Source organism: Prionailurus bengalensis, chromosome E3 (genome assembly GCF_016509475.1).
Source record: "Prionailurus bengalensis isolate Pbe53 chromosome E3, Fcat_Pben_1.1_paternal_pri, whole genome shotgun sequence".
In the NCBI taxonomy this organism is placed as follows: Eukaryota; Metazoa; Chordata; class Mammalia; order Carnivora; family Felidae; genus Prionailurus; species Prionailurus bengalensis.
Window position 1 is genome coordinate 41,140,060 of NC_057357.1, and position 19,807 is coordinate 41,159,866.

The 19,807-nt window shown below is 61.5% G+C and overlaps 2 protein-coding genes across 2 annotated transcripts; one reads left to right on the forward strand and one right to left on the reverse strand.

Annotated features, from left to right (window-relative positions):
• The first annotated feature begins 83 nt into the window (after positions 1-83).
• LOC122471184 (mesothelin-like protein) lies at positions 84-9,472 on the forward strand. The gene is made up of 19 exons (XM_043559474.1): positions 84-130; positions 1,885-1,939; positions 2,060-2,180; positions 2,612-2,674; positions 2,884-2,891; positions 2,949-3,004; positions 3,985-4,176; positions 4,343-4,395; positions 4,802-5,006; positions 5,163-5,289; positions 5,370-5,560; positions 5,889-6,328; positions 6,686-6,879; positions 6,956-7,111; positions 7,184-7,311; positions 7,877-8,007; positions 8,087-8,181; positions 8,398-8,653; positions 9,074-9,472. The coding sequence occupies exons 1-19, from the start codon at positions 84-86 to the stop codon at positions 9,337-9,339; spliced, it is 2,784 nt and encodes a 927-aa protein (XP_043415409.1). The 3' UTR covers positions 9,340-9,472.
• A 304-nt stretch (positions 9,473-9,776) lies between these two features.
• LOC122471901 (mesothelin-like) lies at positions 9,777-14,892 on the reverse strand. Its single transcript, XM_043561091.1, has 12 exons — positions 14,297-14,892; positions 13,657-13,816; positions 12,970-13,057; positions 12,270-12,313; positions 12,067-12,166; positions 11,615-11,793; positions 11,381-11,536; positions 11,145-11,287; positions 10,939-11,066; positions 10,484-10,578; positions 10,064-10,250; positions 9,777-9,989 (listed from the first exon to the last, which is right to left on the reverse strand). The coding sequence occupies exons 2-12, from the start codon at positions 13,714-13,716 to the stop codon at positions 9,901-9,903; spliced, it is 1,269 nt and encodes a 422-aa protein (XP_043417026.1). The 5' UTR covers positions 13,717-13,816; positions 14,297-14,892; the 3' UTR covers positions 9,777-9,900.
• Between the last annotated feature and the right edge of the window lie 4,915 nt (positions 14,893-19,807).

Sequence of the window (19,807 nt, forward strand, 5' to 3'; positions counted from 1 at the left end):
TGGGGGACTTGGGGGTCCCGGATCCCTGCCCTCTTCCCTGCATAGGGCAGGCCTCTGCCCTAGGCCCCCCAGCAGGACCCAGGATGGACCTCATGGTCCCGGCTGCTGACTTGTCCTCCCCCACCGTGCAGTGAGCACCCCACAGCCCTAGTGTGAGGGCCGGGCTCTGGGTAGAGGACCAAAACTGGGTCAGTCCTGTTCCTGGAGATCCCCATTTCTGGCCAAAAACATTGCAGTATCCATCTGTTCTCACCAGTTCTTCCTAGAGCTGTGGTCTTCACATCCGCCTTAGGGCCCTTCACCGTCTCAGAGGGCCAGCCAGTCTCCAGGGTTGGGGAGAGCAGGAGGCAGGTGTGACCAGCCGCAGGACCCTTGTCTGGACGCAATGGCCTGGAGGGGCCCACGGCTGGGCCTACAGAACCAACAACAGAGAAGTCAGAGGGCTGGGTATACCTCGTAGTCCCCAAGGTAGGAAGGCATGAGGGTAAGGCACACAGGAGTAGGCACCGTCCTGGGGAACGTTCTCCGTGTGCTGCTGCTCCCCGTAAAAGACCTCCTTGGTGCCTTGAATCCCCCCGGGATCCAGAAAGCCACCCACAGGCCAGGTCTGGGCCTTGCTTCCTATGGGTAGGCTGGGAGGTTGTCTCCCACCACCCCGTGGGCCTCTAGGCTGAGACTGCAGCGGCCAGACACGGGCGCACACGGCCTGTCTGTCCCCCCACCTGCCCCATGCCCTGGCCGTGGGTGGGCAGGGTTGAAGGGTGTGGGGATCTTGCAGGTGCCCCTGGGCAAAGGGGAAAAGGAGAGCTTCCTTAGCAAGAGTGGCGGGACAGGCACTGCTGGTGGGGCCAGAGCATGGGCAGGTCCCCACTGGGGAGCTGCGTGTGCTGGTGGGGCCCAGCCCCCAGCCATGCGGAAGGGCAGCTGGACTTCGGTTAGGCCTGTCCATACCAGGGGAGGGGGAGCTGTCTTCAGCCGGTCCCTCTAGCTGTTGGCGCCGTAGGCCCTGGGTCAACACGCCTGCTTGGCGGTGAGGCTGGCTCTCTGGGCACGTGTGGCTCTCCTTGTGGTGCTGATGACAGTAGTTCGGTGGCTGACCCAGCACCGTGGGGTTCCAGGCCCCCGTATCCCCCGGGCCCTGCCCCCCTCAGCTGGGGATAAGCTTCCACGGCACCTCCCACTGTACCTCAGGGGACCCATCCTGGGCCCCAGAGCGTGTGCACCACAGCTCTTTGCCATTGAGGACACCTGCCTGCTGCCTTCATCCCCTCCCGGCCTCACAGCACGCACACTTACGGACACACACGCTCACGGGGCAGAAAGTGCTGCATGCGTCGCTGAACCCAGGTGCCACACTGGATCCACGTGTGCCTGATGTCCCTGTGGGGAACACATCTATCATTCACATAGTTGTGGCCGCCCCCAGGCACACGCGTGTGCACAAAGACAGCAGCACACACGACAGCTGCAGACACGCACGTGTACGAATCCACACGTGACCCCCAGGGCACAGACACATTCCCCAGTGGGCAGGGGTGTGCGTTGGGCGGCTGCCAGCCGTGAGCTCAGTCTGTCGCTCCGCCGGGGCCGGAGGGCAGGTGTCTGCTGTGCTCAAGGTCCCCCGGGGCGGACACGGCACCGTCACCTGGCACAGCCCTGGTCTCTCCCCTGCACATCTGCCAGGTAGGCATCGCTGCAGGACTGGGTGGCCAGGCAGGCAGGGTGTCAGGCGAGGCATGGAGCCGAGCAGGGACACAGGTGCCCACCCCCTGCACCAGCCCTGTGCCCCAGGGCTCAGCTGCAGGGTCTGACACACTCGGTGGGCTGGGGTCCCTAGTGGCTGGAGCACCCGTCACCTGGCTTATACCCCCCTGCATTGGACAGCCACCCCGGGGCGCGGGAGCAGCCTCCCTCTACAGCAGAAGGTCTCCGAGCCCAGGTGAGAAGTGACGGCTGGGGCAGGGCCACCCGAACTTCAGGGCGCAGGCTGGGAGTCAGTGTCATCGTGGCTCTGGGTGGGGAGCTGAGCCCCTCTGAGTTAACGCTTTGCTCCCTGCAGAGGACAGGAACACCCTGGGTGGAGCGCAATCTAGAAGCCCACAAGCGCCAACACCCTCAGGACCTCCATCTGCAGGCTGGCCAGGGCTGTTCCGGGGCTGTGGTGGGGGTTGTGGCCGGAGGCAAGGTCTGGCTGGGCCTCCAGGTCTCCCTGGAGGAGAAGAGAGCTTTCTAGGCCACCCAGGTGTGGGCACAGGTTAGGGAACCCCTGAAGCTTCAACCCCCAGCTCCGTGCGGGGGACTTACTGGGACCACCGCTCCTGCCCTGCAGCTGTGTGGAGATCTGTTTATCGGAGACACCAGAGCCTGCAGGTGCCATGAGCCCTGACCTGCTATAAGGAAGGCCCCAGGGTTAAGGCCGGCCCCCTTCTGCCACTCCCTTTGGTTCCGCAGAGCTATTGTTTGTGGGGCTGTTACCCTCCCCAAAGACAGACACACTTGTGGGGCAGCCATCCTGTGTGACCCCAGACTGCAATGCCCTCTCTGTGCCCGGGCCGAGGAGGGCAGGGGACAGTGATGGCGTGGGCCTCATCACGTCCTATCTCCTCTCTAGCTTGTCCTGAACCCACCGCCCGTGACCCCACACCTTCCTGCACAGCCATGGGCCTAAGAGCAGGTGAGACTGCCCCCCCTCACAAAGGGGCACCGTGGACCCTCCGGGGGTGGTTCCCACGGCCGGCTCCTCTCAGGTGGCAGGACCATCCGTGGTCATAGGGACACAGGGAGCCCTGGGCAGACCCTTGACGGATGCCCCCACCAGGCAGGCGCAGCCCTGCCGGGGGGGGGGGGGGGGGCGTCAGCCACTCATGGCCCATTCTGTTCCAGGTGCCCAGGTGAGCCCAGGCCTCGCCCTCCTCATGTGGCTCACCGCCCACTGCTCTTGTCCCCAGGCCCAGGGCTTCTCCCAGGGAGGGCTGGATGCCAGCAGGGCTGACCTGTGGGCCAGGTGAGTGCCAGCTCCTCCTGCAGGTCCAACCTACAGGTCACATCCTGGCAGCTGATCCCCTGGCAGGCTGGGGTGGGGGGGGGATGGTGCGGCTCCAGGGGCTGCACCTGACGGCCCAGGCGAGGCTGAGTCAGGGCTGCCCCCAGCACTCACCGACCTTGCCCCAAGGTGGCCCAGATCACCCAGTGTCCTGCATCATGTCCCAACCACACCAGAGTGGCCAAGAGTGGGTCCTCCAGGCTGCCACAGCTGGGACTGGGGCCGCTGAACCCCTCACCTCTCACACTGCTCTCCCGGCCAGAGTCCTCTCGGCTTTCTTCCCCTGCCCCGAGGCTTGGCTGCTCTCTCAGGTCCTAAACAGAGACTGGGTAATTCCCAAGCACTGTTCAGAGGGCTCATGCGTGGGCTCAGCCACCCTTCCCTTCCCTGGGAGTCAGAGACCTCTCGTGGACCATCAATCACTGACCAATCAGTGTGCTGATTAGGCAGGGCTGGAGACCCAGGCTGAAGTCCTGTGAGATGCCCTCCCCACACACGGATTTTAGTAGACGCACAGCCTGCGGAGCTCTCAGCTAGGAACCAGCCTGGCCGTGGTGACACCGCAGATGCCCGGACCACATCTGCTCCAAACACTCAGCCGTTGCTGGGGCCGGGGAGCTCACTCGAGCTCAGAGCCCCCTGGGACGGGGCCTCGGGCAGGAGCACAGACCCAGAGTCCAGCCCGGGGCCATACTGAAGCCCTGCTCATCGCCTTGAGCCTGGGGCCAACTACGTGCCACAGGGGCACAAGTGCGTGCCGAGCGGAGCAGCGGTCTTGCCTGCGCCCAGGCGCCACCAGCCACCCTTCCTGTGTCTCAGCCCCTGGGTGTTGGGGAGCTGACCTCCCTCCTGTGCACTGCAGTCCGGGCTACACCCCACACACACACACACTCACCGCCTGCCTCCTTTCTGCCCAGTGCCGACGCCTCCCTCCTGCACAGCTTCTGGTGCCAGCCGGCCAGCCAGCTGCCCCGGGACCAGCTCTCCGCTCTCATCAGGGCGATGGCGACTCGCCGGGTCCTCCTCAGAGCCTGGCAGGTGAATGGCTGTGGCGGATGGGCGCAGGCTGGGGTGCTGAGGGCAGGGGTGTCCCCAGCGCAGGACACGGGCCAGCAGGGGGCCTGCGGGGCCGGGTGGGGGCGAGCTCACGGTGGGGGAGCACTGGGGCCCTGAGGGAGACACCGCCAGCGTCACCACCGCCTGAGGGGTGTCGCTTCAGTAAACTCCTATGTGACAGGAGGTCTGGCCCTCCAGAGGTTGGGCATCACTCTGCTGCTGCCCACTTTGGATCATTTCTAGGGCCTTCTCCACCAATTACCTGCAGACCCCCTGCCTTCTGTTCTTGTGTTCGGGTGAGGGCTTATCCGCCAGGCCTGCGCTGGCCGCTTCCTCCCTCCATCTGTCATGCAGCGTCCCCCTTTGGGACGGGTTCTGGGCCCTGGGCAGATCCCCCAGCCTGCTGGCCTCTCCCCGCGACCCACCACTGATCCAAGCATTGCCCGTCCCTGAGTTTAAAGAAACGGAAAGAAGAAAAGCTACCATTTTGTCTCTTTATAACATTGGTATGAAATTAGTACTGAACCTAGAAGGACCTCAAAGTGAGTCAAGCAACACGAGAAATCAAGGCAGGCGGCCCTGAGATAAATGCCTCTGAGTCACCGTAGCGCAGGGGGGCCCAGGGTGGGGAGAACTCTCGGGCTGGCCTTGACACATCCCGAGAGCAGCTGAGACGGGAAGACGACGTGAGGTCCAGGTGAGGGGGGGTCCAGGCAGGCAGGGAAGGGGCCACCCTGAGGGGGAGGGTAACGTGGCAGAGAGAAGGGGGCCGGGGGAGCCCCGGGCTGGGCGAGAGAGTGACCCATCACCGCCCTGCCCAGCTCAGCTGCCTGGCCAACCTGGCCACGCTGCATGGCCTCCAGGACGACTTTGAGCTCCACCCGCCGGACCTGCTGCTTTTCTACAAGTGAGTGCCCGCTCCCGGCCCGAAACCCGGGCGGCACAGGCTGAGCGTGCCCCCTTTGGAGTCCCGAGGACCCCAGCTCCCCAGGGATATCCGGGCCGCCCCAGAGCACCGTTGGCCGGTCCCCACCCTCCCGACAGCCCCCCAACCCTCCCGCAGCCTGACGCAGGTGAGGGAAGCCGACTGCCGGGCCTTCACCCACCGTGCCGCCCAGGGGGACACGGAGCTGCTGGCCAACCTGCCGGACCAGAGGGCCGCCCTGCAGCGTGTGGCCTTGGCCTGCCTGGTAGGCACCGCAGGCGGGCCCCGGGCGGGCCGGGTGGACCGGAAGTGGGGCCAGGCTTACGCTGACCTGCCGTCCCGTAGGGAGGACCCCGCTTGCGGCTCAGCGCCTCTGACCTGCTGCTCCTCGGGGTCCTGGTGTGCGACATGGACGCGTCCAGCATCGTGGCCGCGGACCCCCGTGTGCTGCAGAATCTGCAACGTTGCCATCGGCTGACCGCCCCCCAGCAAGCCGCCCTCAACACGCTGCTGGCCAGTGGGGAGACCACGCTTGGGTAGGCAGGGCCGGAACTCTCTGTCCAGGCCTCCCCCTCCGGAGGAGACCGCCAGTGTGTACCGCTCTGCCGACCTTCGACCTCTCGCCCTGGCTCACAGCCCCACTGACCCCGCAGCCTGGGACACACCGGCTTAGGGGTGCTGCCCCCACCCTCCGAACCCCATGGCCCCCTGCCCCCACACCCTGAGTGGGAGAGTCTCTCCTGAGCAGGGTGTCCCCCCCAGGGCAGGCCCCAGAAAGTGGGTGCTCGGAGAGGGGCAGGCAGCCTCCAGGCCCCGGGGCTGTGCTCCCGACCCTGACACAGTGCCCCCCTTCCCACATGCCAGGCCTCCGGGTTCCTGGAACCTAGAGGGGCTGCGGGCTCTGGGACCCCTGGCCACCTACATCAGCTCCAGCCTGTGGATGCAGGTGCAGCAGGTAGGGTGCTCTGGAGTGGGGGGTTGTCCAGCTGGCTGTGGACAAGGGGAGGGGCGTCCAGCCGGCCTTCCACCAGCCACTCCGCTGGGGACCGGTGTCCCCAGTCCCTCCCTGCCCCAGGGTTTCCATCCGTGGGGCGGGAGGAGGAACCAGGGGCCCCTGCCAGCCCCTGGCCAGGGTATGGAGTCTGTATGCCCGCTCTGCCAGGCTGTGGGCCTGGACTTCTTCGGCAGCACGGTGGCCACGTACCGAGCTGGGCGGCTTAGCCAGCAGGACGCCAGGCGCTTCGTCACTGGCTTTCTGAAGGCCAAGGCTGAGTCGGTGTCCTCTCGGCCCAAGCGGGGCACAGGTCAGTGTGGCCACTGTGGCCCGGGGATGCTCTGTCTCCTCCGCTTTGGGCTCCTAACCCTAGGGCGGGCTCACCCAACATGTGGCATGCTGGCCTGGGCGTGGCCTAGGGGTCTGCATCCAGCGGAGGGGTGCGGGGGGTTGGGGGGCGTCGGGGTTCGTTAGAGCCCAGTGGAGCTGAACTGTAAGGTCGGGCCTGGGTTGGGAGTCGAGGTCAAACTCAATCTGGTCTGGACACAGTTTTCTTGGCTAGAGGTCAAGCTTGGGGAGAGAGTCAAGGGCAGGCCAAATTCAGGAGTGAGGTGGATGGGGCCCCAGGTCAGCACAGGTCAGCTCAAAACCCCCAACCCACCCCCAGCCACAGGGAGACCCTGCCTCCGCGGGGACATCACGGCGGCCACGCTGCGCGACGACCTCTTTCTGGTGCACTATGACTGCGTGCAGCTGGAGTCCTGCCTGGGGAGCCGCGTGCTCAAAGCCAACCTGGACCCCCTGCTGCAGCACCCGCTGCCGGCCGAGTGCCAGCGCGTCGTCAAGGCCAAGCTGGCTCGGGTGCGCCGCGGACCAGCTGCGGGAAGAGGTGGGCGGGCGCCGGGCGGTGTGGCCTGACCCCCCACCCCCACCCCAGGTCTACCCGCGCGGGGTCCCCGAGGAGCAGCTGCCGCTCATCGCCTCGCTGGTCTACCTCTACTCCCGCTCCGAGATCGGCCAGTGGAACGTCACGTCCAGAGACACCGTCGTGGCCCTGCTGGCCTCAGATGTGGCCCTGGAGAACCAGACGGAGGTGAGGGCGGTGAGGGGGGCGTGGGGGTGGGGGGTGCCGACCCCGGCCCCGCTGACCCGGCCTCGCCTCCAGGCTGTGCTACAGAAGTACCTGGACCACAACGGCACCCTCACCGGCGCCCTGCTCGTGGCCATCGGGGGCTCCCGCCTCTGCTGGATGAGTGCCAGGCAGATCCAGGCCATCAGGCCCTCGGAGTTCCGGTGAGCAGGCCCAGTGACCGCCCCCTCGCCGCCCCTCAGCCAAGGAGGGTGGGGCTCGGCCAGGCCACCTAAGGCTGTTAGTTTTCTACGGCTGCACAAGAGAGTGCCATTAACCCAGCTGTTTGAGACCTCTCGCTGTCTGGAGACCGGAAGTCTGAGATCAAGGCGTCACAGGACCAGCTGCCTCTGAGGCCTGCAAGGGATGTTCCTGCTTCTGGGGCTGCCCGAACCCCTTGGCCTTCCCGGGCTGGCGGACGCCTCGCCCGGGCCTCGGCCTCCGTGGTCACGCGGCCTCGCACTCGGTCTGCGTACAGATCTCCTTCTTGCATCCAGTTGTTAGACCTTGGGCCACGCTAATTCAGCGTGGGGTCATGTTAGAATAGACCTACAGATAGCGACCACGACTCCGTTTTCAAACAAGACCACCTTCTGAGGCTGGGGCAGGTGCGAGTTTGGGGAGGGACGCTATTAGGCACAGTACAGAGGGCGAGAGGAAAGCTGTGGAGGGGAGCAGCCAGGAGCGTGAGGGGCTCCCGGCCTGCCCAGCAGCCTCCTCCTCCCCCAGGCTGGCCGGGGCCCTGGATATCTCCTCCTGTCCTCAGAGCCGGAAAGACGTGCTCTACGCCAAGGCCCGCGAGGCCTTCGGCAGCACCAGGACCACGGCTGCCTATTACCGCTTCATGCGTCCTTACCTTGGTGAGACCCTGCCCTGTGTGCAGCAGCCCATCCCCAGAAGCCCGCCGCCCCTCTCCCCTCACCACTGCCCGGCCCCCAGGAGGTGCCCCCGTGGAGGAGCTGCGGCATCTGGTCCAGGCGAACGTCTCCATGGACATCGACACGTTCACCAATCTGAACCCCCGTGTGCTGCAGGTGAGCCCTGGGGGCTGCCCACCCAGGGGAGGCCCAAGCGCCCCAAAGTCAGAGGGATGCAGACCGCGTGAACCCCAGCTCACTGCTGCCAGGCCTCACCCCTGTGCTCACTCCTCAGTCAAGCACTGCCCTGCCAGGTCTGCCCTTGGCCCCAAAGCTGGCCTCTGCCGGACCCTCCGGACCTCCCCCCCCACGGCCCTCTCCCTTCCCTCGCAGAGCCTGAGTGTCGGCAATGTGACGACACTGCTGGGCCAGAACGTGGGGGACCTACAGAAGGCACGGAGCCACCCGACCATCAGCTCTTGGCTGCGCAGCCTCAACAGGTCGGCCCTTGGCGAGCTGGGCCTAGACACGGACCCTGGCGGCCTCAGCGGCCCAGGCCGCTCCACCACCGTCACCCCCAACACCGCGCCCCGGGGGCCCTACCCAGCCCCCACGTCAGGCCTTCCCAGGCACAGCGCCCCCGCCTCCGGTATGCTCCCAACCCGCCCTCGCTTCTGGTGGGCCTTCTCCACCCGGCCCGGTCGGTCTGCCCAGCGCCTCTGTGGACCCCTGACCTCACACTCTGTCGGCCACTCTTCCTGTTTGTCTCCCTGGGTGGCATCTGGGTGACACCGGCCTCACTCTTCACTGGCGGCTGAGTTATTGGAGGACAAAATCCCCTCCTCCAAAACCTGCTGAGTGCCAGAAAGTGGGGGGTGGGGTGGGGGGGGGGGGGGGAGAAGCTGTGCCATCCCTGCCCAGGGCCCAGGACAGCTGCCTACATGGCCCTCCCCAGCTGCAGGGACGGTGTGAGCCTTGAGGGGGTGCCCAGGCCCGGGAGGCGGCGGGACAGCCCAGGGGCGGCTCCCAGCTGGGACTGATGGGTACTCCCTCCATGTTCTGCCTACAGGCAGCCCACCAGCCCATCTGGGGTACCTGCCACTCTCTGTGGCCCTGCCCTCTGGCCTCCTGTGGCTGCTGTACTGGGGCACCCCAGGGCTCAGCCAGGACTGCTCCTGGGACACCCGCACTATGGCCTCTGAAGACGGCGCCGCCCCAGCACCACGAGCAGGGAAACGGGGGCTGGTAGCTGGAGTCCACCATGTCCGGCATTCTAGGGGCCCGCAGGACTGGTCCCCACCCACATCCAGCTCCCAGGACAGGGAGCTGGAATGAGGATCTGGGCCCACCCCGAGGCCAGCCCTGAAGAGTTGACAGAGACGCTGTCCCAGCCCTCTGGTCTCCCTCAGATGCTGCTGGAGGGGGGCGGCATCCCTGAGGGATTCGAATAAAAGACAAGGTGACCTTCCCGCCTGTGTCCCTTTGTTCTGAGCCCGAGGAGGGGCAGAGACCTTCTCAGCCGGGAACGGACTTCTGTGCCGTCGTCTTCCGGCCGTGTCTCCAGACGCCACCCTGAGTGTTGGCCTGGACTCGGAGGGGAGACCCCGGGATTAGAAACAGTGGTAGGACGGCCCTGAAGGCCACCTGCCTGCCTGGACTACCTCCCCTGGACCCCCTCCTCCAAGTGCAAATAGGAGGGGCTACAACTCGGGAACCACATCTACCAGGTCAGGGCCTTCCCACCATGTCCTCAGAACACCACAGGGTGCCTCTGCAGGGAAGGAAAGTGTCCTTTTATTGAACCCCAGTCCCCTTGAGGCGGGCCAGGGAGCACCGGGGCCGCTTTGGCCAGGCAGGGCCTCCAGCAGGGCGGGTCCAGCATCCGGAGCAGCGGGCTCAGTTCGGGACCAAAGCCCACAGCAGAGTCGGGACCGCAGTGAGCACAGGTCCGGGTCGGAGCAGGTGGGTGCCCCCTGAGAGGGCCTCTGTACAGAGGGAGTGACTCAGACGCCCCATGCCGCTCTGCTCCGACCCCACCCAGCCGGCCACCCTGGCCCACCTCGGAAGCTGAGGTCCACGACCAGGTAGCCATTGGGGATGCCGCCTCGGAGCCCCAGGCCCAGACTGTCCAGGTCCTCCTGCCGCTGTCGTGAGATCCAATCCCGCACGGGGCTGCTCTCCCGCGCCGCCCTCAGGCCCACCAGGTTCGGACCCAGAAGGTTTCGGACCTCGGCAACGGTCAGCGGCTGCCAGAACCCCCAGGGGGCGGTCAAGGGCGCCCTGCTCACCCACAGAAGGCTGCCGGGCTCTGCTCCGCCCAAACCTCCAGGCGCTTCCCTTCCCGGGCGCACAGACCCTGCCTTGGCCGCTCCAGGATTCGGCGCTCGCCCCGGCGCGAAGGCAGCCCCTGCCTGGCCCCGCCCCTCCTGTGGCCCCGCCCCCTAGGCCCCGCCCCCTAGGCCCCGCCCCGTGGCCATACCACCACTGCCTCGGGCCGCAGCGTCCGGAATGTGGCCAAGTCCATGCTTATGTTCTGACGGCTGAGAGCCCGCAGGTCCTCCGTGGGGGCCCCACCTGACCGCGGGGAGAGGGCCCCAAGCGTGAGACCTCGCAATACCCCCCAGTCTTATCCCCTGCCCGGAGGCTGCAAGAAGCCGTCCTCCTTCCCCAAGATTCCCTTTTCCTAAGGAGTTCCTGGGCCCCGGGTTCCCCTGGTGCCCATCTGACCCTCAGGGTGCGTGGAGAGGCCGGAGGTGGCCGCGGGAGCATCTGGGTCGGCTCAGAACTCACAGGGTCTCCACCTACACACACTCGTAAGGGCGCAGGGCACAGTGACCACCAGTCACACCAGCAGTGGCCTAGTGAAGCAGGAACTGGCGGCCCCTGCGTGGGGAGCCTTGGCCATCACCGCCCCCTGGGTGTACCCTGGCTCACCCAGATAGAGCTTCATCTTCTCGAAGTATTCAGACCCGCTCATGTTCTGGAAGGCAAGGCGGGCCTTGCGATAGAGTACGTCCATCTGGGCCGGGCGGCATGCATCCAGATCCGGGGGCCGGGCTGCCCTGGAGAGGCAGCAGGGCCCGGACAGTGAGCCCAGGGCGCAGCGTGCCCACCACCCCCGGCGGACCCCTGGGACTCACCAAACAACGCTGTGGTGCACTGACTCCAGCTGCTCAGGACTGAGGAAGCACAGGTACGTCGGATGGAAAGCGGCCAGTGTGTCCAGGGTGGCCTTGTCCAGCTGGCCCCCTTCCACCAGATAGCGGGCAATCAGGGCAGCCACCTGTGGAAGGAGGCCACGGGTGCCTTGGGGCAAGAAGACCCACAATCCCCTGGGGTCTGCACGGCCTCACACCACCCGCTCCCTCCCTGTCACCTGAGCATCCATTTTGTGCCCTTTGCTGACTTCAAGAAGAGATTTCACGGTTTCCAGGGACATCGCGTTCCACTTGTGGATGTCCTCGGGGGTGAGCTCAAGGAAGAAGTACCCGAGGTGCCGGACCAGGGACTCGGGGTACCCCTGTGGATAGAGCTGCCCCGGGGAGGTGACTGGATGGATGGCTGGGGATGCTCCGGCGGGGTGGGCAGGTATGAGCCCCTCATGAACTACCTCGTCCAATTTGCGCTTAAAAACGCCCAGCTGCTGGTAGGTGAAGGGCACCATGTTCACCCGGTCCATCTGAGCGGCCAGCAGGGCCCCATCTACACAGGCCTCCAGCTCCCAGGGCTCGTAGAAGACAAGGTTTTCATCCACCACACGGGCCCTCCGCTCTGGTGGGCAGGCTTTCTCTGCGGGGGCAGGCGGGGATTGAGGGCTGGACGTCTCTTGTCAACCTCCTCCTCCCAAACCTCATGGAGACAGACGCTGGGCAATGCAGGACCCCCTCCAGGCCTCAGTTTACACATCAGCAGAATGGAGTGATTCTGTCCCTTCTCCGAGGTTGTCACCGTGGAGCAAGCCGAGCGACCAGAAAGGGCCACGGGTATGGGCAGGTGTGAGCCCACGACCCTACCCCATCCCCGGGTCTCTTAACAGCCAGTGGGACAGGGTTTTCCACTTACTCTCTGTGTCCCGCTGGTCCCTCGAGAGGAGGACGGTCAGCTCAGGCCGCTGCCAAGACAGGTCCCGGGAGGTGCCTTGCAGCCAGGGGGTCATGACACCCTGAGGACAGAGCAGGGCTGTAGCTGAGCTGTGCATGGCCGGGGGTCCGAGGCCCCCTACCTGGGGCCAGACACCTTCCTCTGTCTCCCCAGAGGGAACTTACCGGTTGTGAGTCTGCAGCCCGGACCCTGGAAGGTAGCACCCACCCTGCAGGGGAAGAGCATAAGGCTGGAAGGGACAGCCAGGGATTCCTGGGGTGCCTGCCACCGGCCCCCACCATGTGTAGGAAGGAGGCAAAGCTGCTCCCCCAACACTGTGCTCCTCCCACAGACTTAGGCCCCTGCACCCCATGATGTCACAGCCCACCCCACCCCAAGGGGCCCAGGCGTCCCTCATCCTCCTCCTAAGCCTTCACTGCTCCGGTCGAGGAGTTACCCTCTCCGTGGACACTCTCAGCTTGGCCTGAGCGCCCATCACTGCCCTGGCTCAGCCGCTAATGCTGCAGGGCGTGGAGGTCCAGCAGGGGGGCCGCCACAGTCACCTCTGGGGACAGAGACATGGCTGACAGCCTGCCCAGGTCTAGGGCACCTACCTACAACTTGGGGCACCCATCTGGAACTCAGGGCACCTGTTCAGGACTCAGGGCACCCGCCGAGATTCGGAGCACCCGCCAGGACTCGGGCCACCTGCCCAGAACTTGGAACAACCGTCTGACCTCAGGGCACCCGCCAAGGATGGGGGAGGGGGCACTGCCCACAGGCAGGGAGGAGGTGTGGGGCAATGAGAGCCTTTCTTGAGGCCCCTCAGCTGTTTGGGCCCCCACTACTTTGCAGCAGCACCCCCCCCCCCACCGCATTACTCACCAAGGCTGAGAAGCAGGAGCAGGAGGCTACAGTGGGTGGGGGTCCCACGGGACCCCAGTGGAGGCAGAGCAGCCTGCAAGGCCATTGTCTGTGGAGGACAGCCGCTCTGATATCCCCACCGTTTGGGTGAACAACCCCCCCATCCCCCTGACTACCACCCCCCCCCACCCCTCCTTTCCCCTCCAACCCACCTGCCTCACCCTGGGCCAGTGCAGGGCCTTATGAGGCTGGACTGTCTCAGAACCCCACACCGAACCTTCTCAGGCCCCTGCAGGTGGCGTCTCTGCGGCCTCCAGCCCTGCTCTCAGGACTGACCTGTCCACCTGACCCACCCCCTCCGGGAAGCTGGCCCCTCCTGCAGGGGGCGTTGAGTCTGAGTCAGCCAGGCCCCCAGCAGTGAGAGCCCAGGCGGGCAACTGGTTAGGGCAGGGCTGCCTCTGGCCCAGGCTGGCCTGATTCCACATTTGCACCAGAGCTGGGGATAGATTTGAGTGACCCCCCCACAACCTGGGGCGTGGCCACTCTCTCCTCCCCATCCTCCTGCTCCTGGCACCTGCCAGGCTTTGTGCAAACCCAGGGCCCGGGTGGACAAGGCCACTGAGGCCCACCTGCCCTCCTGCTTTCTCTTCTGAGGTCCCTCCCAAGACAGAGGCTTCAGTGTCTTGTGGGTACAACACCCCTTCTTACCTGCCAGTCCCTTGGGTGAGGCAGTGGGTGGATAGGGATTCTGGGGCGGTTCCCCTGCATTTTTAGAGTGGGGTTCAGGGGGCCTTGCCAGCCAGTGTGGGGTGTGGAAGTGGGTGGAGAGCCGCTTTCCAGGGAGTATTGTCCCAGGTAGGGTGGGGACCTGCGGGAGACCAAACCAGTGTAGGCCAAACTACATTCACCCCTCCCAGGGAGGGAGGCTGCCCGCCCTGGGCGTGGTGAGCCGAGACATCCCCTCCCTGCAAGCCTGCCTCCGTGCAAGCCTGCGTCAGCCCCACCCGGGGTCAAAAATGAGGGGGGCGCACTCACCCATCAGCAACGCCTTTCAGCAGGGCGAGGACCCTAGCGCTGGGGGTGTGTCCTGGGAAGTGGCCCCAGGTGAGCCTTCTCCCCCCCCCCCAGGTTCCAGGGGTGGCTCGAGAAAACCAGACCCCCAGACCAGTAAACGGGCAGTGGAGTGAGGGAGGACCCCACCCCTTGGATGGGTGAGGCCAGGTGGGCCCCTCCCCAGGCCCATGTAACCAGAGAACCCCCAGCACCTCAGATGGGGCTTCCCGGGAGCCCCTGCAGGCCACGTGGGCCCTGGAATCTGCATCCCTCACATCTCCACCCCCAGACCCACCCCCGGAAGGCCAGGTTGGGGCCACAGAGGCACTTCAGCCGTCAGGTCTGCAGCTTCCGAAGTGGCCTGAGCTCGACCTGCGGTTTCAAGTCTGTTCCCGCCAGTCTGGAGTGCCCGTGTTTGTGTGTGACGTGGAAACAGTCCCCAGCAGAGCTCTGTCTCCCTCTGCGAGCCTGCTCTCGAGCCTCCTTTTCTGTCCTGCATCGTTCCCCGGGGGGGGGGGGGGAGCAGTACAGGGAGGGTGTCAGGGCTGGCCCCATCTCTAACCCTGAGGCCTCTGTGACAGCAGCCACCTGGTCGCTGTCACCCTTCAACACCTACACGCTGGCTCAGGGCCAACTGCATGCTGGGCCCTACTCAGATGCTGGCACATGCTAGAGCGGGCAAGGTTCGGGGCCCATCCAGGGCCCTGGCAGTGGGGCCTGGCGACAGAGAGGCTGGCCCTGCCCCTGCCTTTCTGCCCCTACCCTGCTGCCAGGTGGGGTCTGGGGTCTGAGCGGACCACAAGCTGCTCAGAGCGCAGAATGAGGCAGAGGTAGCTCTGCCTTGACAGATTAACGTCCAGCTCCTTCCCCCGGCCTGAGCATCAAGAGCTCAGAACTCGGCCTGAGCATCAAGAGCTCAGAACTCAGGGCAGGCCAGCTGCCCCACCCAGCCCACCCCAGCCCAACCCCCACCCACCATCTGGTCTTCAAGCGACAGAAAATGAAGTCAGACCACATTCCCAACTTCAGGTCCTTCTGGTGCGAGTTGGCAGGGGAGCCGGACAGGTTCTGGGTCTTCCACGCATGGTCATTTAGTCAGCCCCAAGCACAGACACGCTGTGCAGCCAGCCCTGGGTCACGCGGTGTGGCCGGAGCAGCTGGCACTAGGGCAGAACTGACCCTGAAGGAGAGGTTGGGGGGGGGGGGTCCTCACACTCGCCGAGGGCAAGGACCTTGGAAGGGGGCATCTGTGGTGGCAGGGGTCGGGTTGCCCCCCCCAGCCTGCTTCTTTGGGGTGGCCAGGTTCCCTCCCAGGTGGGCCCTGGGACCAGCCTTGGCTAACCCCCGCTCCCACTCAGACTTGGCTAGAGGTGCCAGGAGTGCTGATGGACGTGACCCCACCCTCACCTCCCCAGGCATGTTCATGCGGGTGACCCAGACCCCAGCTGGGCCGTTGTCCCCACCCCACGTGGATGAGGCCATGGTCAGCCCCTTTTGGCCCTGAATACTGGGCTGGGCCCCAGGACACCCCGGGAAAGTCCCCTGGGAACGTCCCCTGGTGCCAGGGGGCCCTGCACTGTGGTTCTTTCAGGGCGATCGACCAAACCCGAGCCTCCTTTGCCTTGGTTTCCTCAACCCGGAAGTGAAGTGGCCAAGAGTCCGGCACCCCCTCAGGTCAGTCGAGCCAAACAAAGGAGGCCTTGCCAGCTGGGAGCAGGCTGCTCCTTCTGCAGGAATGGGGGGGGGGAGTCACCCGGGAGGAGGGGGGGCCCCGGGTGGAGAGCAGCCCCAGCCTGGGCCTCCCCTGGGGGGCACGGGCATGTACCAGGCTCGAGTTGGGAGCTGACGCCTTACTTCACAGCGTCTCACTGCCCCATTTCTCGTGCCGTGAGACGAGGCTCAGTGGGCAAGGGTGGGTCCCCCACCTGGTGCCGCCACAGGATCTCTGCAGGCCGCCCCACTAGTCCTGACACCGGCGAGGACACAGAGAGAGAGGATCTCTTTGGCACTGCTGGTGGGAATGCTAGCTGGTGCGGCCACTCTGCAAAACGGTATGGAGGCTCCTCAAAAAATTAAAGGTAGAACTACCCTACGACCCAGCAATGGCCCTGCTAGGCATTTATCCAACGGATACAGGTGTGCTGTTTCGAAGGACATGTGCACCCCCATGTTTATAGCAGCACTATCGACAACAGCCAAAGTATGGAAAGAGCCCAAATGTCCAGCGATGGATGAATGGAAAAGAAGATGTGGAATATATACACGATGGAGTATTACTCAGCAATCAAAAAGAATGAAATCTTGCCATTTGCAACTACGTGGATGGAACTGGAGGGTATTATGCTCAGTGAAATTAGTCAGTCAGAGAAAGACAGATATCATAGAACTTCACTCATATGAGGACTTTAAGACACAAAACAGATGAACACAAGGGAAGGGAAACAAAAATAATATTAAAACAGGGAGGGGGACAAAACACAAGAGACTCTTAAAGACAGAAAACAAACTGAGGGTTGTTGGAGGGTTGTGGGTGGGGGGATAGGCCAAATTAGTGATGGGCATTAAGGAGGACACTCGTTGGGTTGAGCACTGGGTGTTATACACAGGGAATGAATTACTGAAATCATTATTGCACTATATGCTAACTAACTTAGATGTAAATTTAAAAATTAATTAAAAGAAAGGAAGAAAGACAAAGACAAAGGAAAGGTCCATCCAGGGGTGCCTGGCTGGCTCAATTTGTTAAGCGACTAACTTCAGCTCGGCAGCTCAGTCATAATCTCGTGGTTCATGAGTTCCAGCCCTGCATCGGGCTCTCTGCTGGTCAGCACAGAGCCCACTTCAGATCCTCTGTCTCTCTCTCACTCTGCCCCTCCCCTGCTCTCCCTCTCTCTGTCTCCTAAAAGTAAAAATAAACATTAAAGGGGTGCCTGGGTGGCTCAGTCAGTTGAGCGTCCAACTTCGGCTCAGGCCATGATCTCCCAGTTGATGAGTTCGAGCCCCGCATCAGGCTCTGTGCTGACAGCTTGGAGCCTGGAGCCTGCTTCAGATTCTGTGTCTCCCTCTCTCTCTGCCCCTTCCCTGCTCATGCTCTGTCTCTCTGTCTCAAAAATAAAATGAACATTAATTTTTTAAAAAAATAAACAAGAAAGGAAGAAAGAAAGAAAGAAAGAAAGAAAGAAAGAAAGAAAGAAAGAAAGAAAGAAAGAAAGAAAAGAAAAGAAAAGAAAGAAAGGTCCGTCCACAGATGACAACTGAAACATTCCAGACAAATCATAAAAACCAAGTCCTTAAGGGTCCTGGGGAAGGAACGAAAGCTAGCAGAATTTGGAGGGGAATTGACACTGACAGAGGAGAGCAGCAGGGAGGAGGTCTCCCTCTGCGTATGTAGCTTTGCCCTGAAGATAGTCAGAGGCAGGGTCCCCGTGATCGGGCTCCAGCAGAGATCCCACCATCTTTCTGGCTGAAGGAGGAAGGAGCCCAGGATTAGCAGATCCCAGAGAATAAGTGAAGAATTCTGAAAGAGAGCCTGGGGAGGGGACCCCAAATTCTGTGTTTGAACTCTACCCAGGTCTCTTGCTGACTCCTGAATCATGCATGTTCAAGGCAGATTGGAAACAGCTCAGCCAAAGATGAAATACTGGCTGAGACCGACGGGTCTGCAGAGTTCACTGTTCAAGCCTAATCAAGTTTATTGCCTGCCAAGACAAAAGCATCAACAGTCTTCACAGGAATATAACAGAACGCAGTGTCTCTACGACATGATAGTCACAGTATTCATGGTAAAATCCAAGACCGTGTCAACTATACTTTGCTTAAGAAAAAATCCAGGGGCACCTGGGTGGCTCAGTTGGTTGGGCGTCCGACTTTGGCTCAGGTCATGACCTCACAGTTCACAAGTTCGAGCTCCTCATCGGGCTCTGTGCTGACAGTTCAGAGCATGAAGCCTGCTTTGGATTCTGTGTCTCCCTCTCTCTCTGCTGCACCCCGGCTCATGCTCTCTCTCTCAAAAATAAATAAATAAATAAATAAATAAATAAATAAATAAATAAATAAAATTGTTAAAGCAGCTATTACAACTATACTCAACTGAGTAATGGAAAATAGGCTTTCATGAATGGAGATGTAGGATACACACACACACACACACACACACACACGCATATAACCAAGTTTTAGAAATGGCAAACACACGATTTGGAATTGTGAATCACAGGATGAGCTTTATAACAAGATTAATCACTTCCAATTGAGAGTCAGGTAGGAGCTCCTCAGTTGCACGATTAAATGGGTTTTGAAATGTGGAAATTTCCTTTGCGAGAACACTGAGGAGCTGTAGTTTGAACTCAAAACATACAGCCGCTGCCGATGCACAGAGGAGTGGGGACCCCGCTTCTCGTTTCAGCTTAGACAGCATGGGAAGCATGTGACCCGAGTCCTTGCGATTCACATAACGTCATTGGTTGAGATGGCAGTAACGTGTGTATGTTTCACATACAAGTACTTCTTCCCCTTGTAATTTGAGGTTAAAATCATTAAGAGACATGATCAAGTCTGAAGCAAAAATTAAGTTGCAAAGCAATTCAGTGTTCGATAATTTAGGTTAAAGGAGGTTCTTCACAGTGAATACAACAAACAGTGGATTGTACACTTTAAATGGGTAAGTTGTATGACATGGGCATTATATCTCAATAAAGCTATGTTTTAAAAATAGGCTGGGGCACCTGGGTGCCTCAGTTGGTTAAGCATCTGACTCTTGATTTCGGCTCAGGTCATGATCTCACGGTTCGTGAGTTCAAGCCCCGCATTGGGGTCTGCACTGACAGTGTGGAACCTTCTTGGGATTCTCTGTCTCCCTCTCTCTCTGCCTCTCTCCCCTGCTCATGCTCGCACGCGCGCTCTCTCTCTCTCTCTCAAATAAACAAGCATTTAAAAATAGACTAGAGTAAAACAGAATAAAACAAAACAAAATAAAAAACAGGCCAAGGCAAGAATATCCAGTGGGAAAAGGACCATCTGTTCAACAAACGGGGATGGGACAACTGGACAGCGACATGCAAAAGAGAGAAACTGAACCTTCTTACATCACACACAAAAATAAACTCAAAATGGATGAGAGATCTAAATGTGAGACCTGAAACCATAAAAGTCCTTTAGAAGAGAACACAGGCAGTAACTTATCTGACATGGGCTGTAACAACTTCTTTCTAGACATGTCTCCTGAGGCAAGGGAAACAAAAACAAAAATAAGCTATCGGGACCTCATCAAGATAAAAAGCTTCTGCACAGCAAAGGAAACAATCAACAAAACTAAAAGGCAACCGACTGAATGGAAGAAGATACTTGCAAGTTACATATCCGATAAGGGGTTAGTATCCAAAATACATAAAGAACTGATACAACTCAATTCCAGAAAACCAAATAATCCAATTAAAAATTGGGCAAAGACATGAACATTTTTCCAAAGACACCCAGATGGCCTCCAGACACATAAAAAGACGCTCAACATCCCTGATCATCAGGGAAATGCAAATCAGAACTCCAGTGAGGGACCACGTCACACCTGTCAGAATGGCTAGACTCAACAACATGAGAAACAACAGTGTTGTCGAGGATGTTGAGAAAGGGGAATCCTCTTGCACTGCTGGTGGGAATACAAACCAGTGCAGCCAGTGTGGAGACCAGTATAGAGGTTCCTCAAAAAGTTAAAAATAGAACTACCCCCCCGGGGTGGGGGGGGCATCTGGGTGGCTCAGTCGGTTGAGTGTCCAACTTTGCCTTGAGTCATGATCTCACCGTACATGAG

Bases quoted from the DNA above. Each gene is read 5' to 3' on its own strand.
- LOC122471184 (XM_043559474.1), top strand. From the start codon at position 84: ATGGACCTCATGGTCCCGGCTGCTGACTTGTCCTCCCCCACCGTGCA. The intron at 1,940-2,059 runs GTGAGAAGTGAC...TGCTCCCTGCAG, and splicing joins CAGAAGGTCTCCGAGCCCAG to AGGACAGGAACACCCTGGGT. The intron at 2,181-2,611 runs GCAAGGTCTGGC...TCTCCTCTCTAG, and splicing joins GGTGGGGGTTGTGGCCGGAG to CTTGTCCTGAACCCACCGCC.
- LOC122471901 (XM_043561091.1), bottom strand. From the start codon at position 13,716: ATGCAGGGGAACCGCCCCAGAATCCCTATCCACCCACTGCCTCACCCA. The intron at 11,794-12,066 runs GTAAGTGGAAAA...CTGCCCCCGCAG, and splicing joins GGACCAGCGGGACACAGAGA to AGAAAGCCTGCCCACCAGAG. The intron at 11,288-11,380 runs GTGACAGGGAGG...CTCCTTCCACAG, and splicing joins GGCACAAAATGGATGCTCAG to GTGGCTGCCCTGATTGCCCG.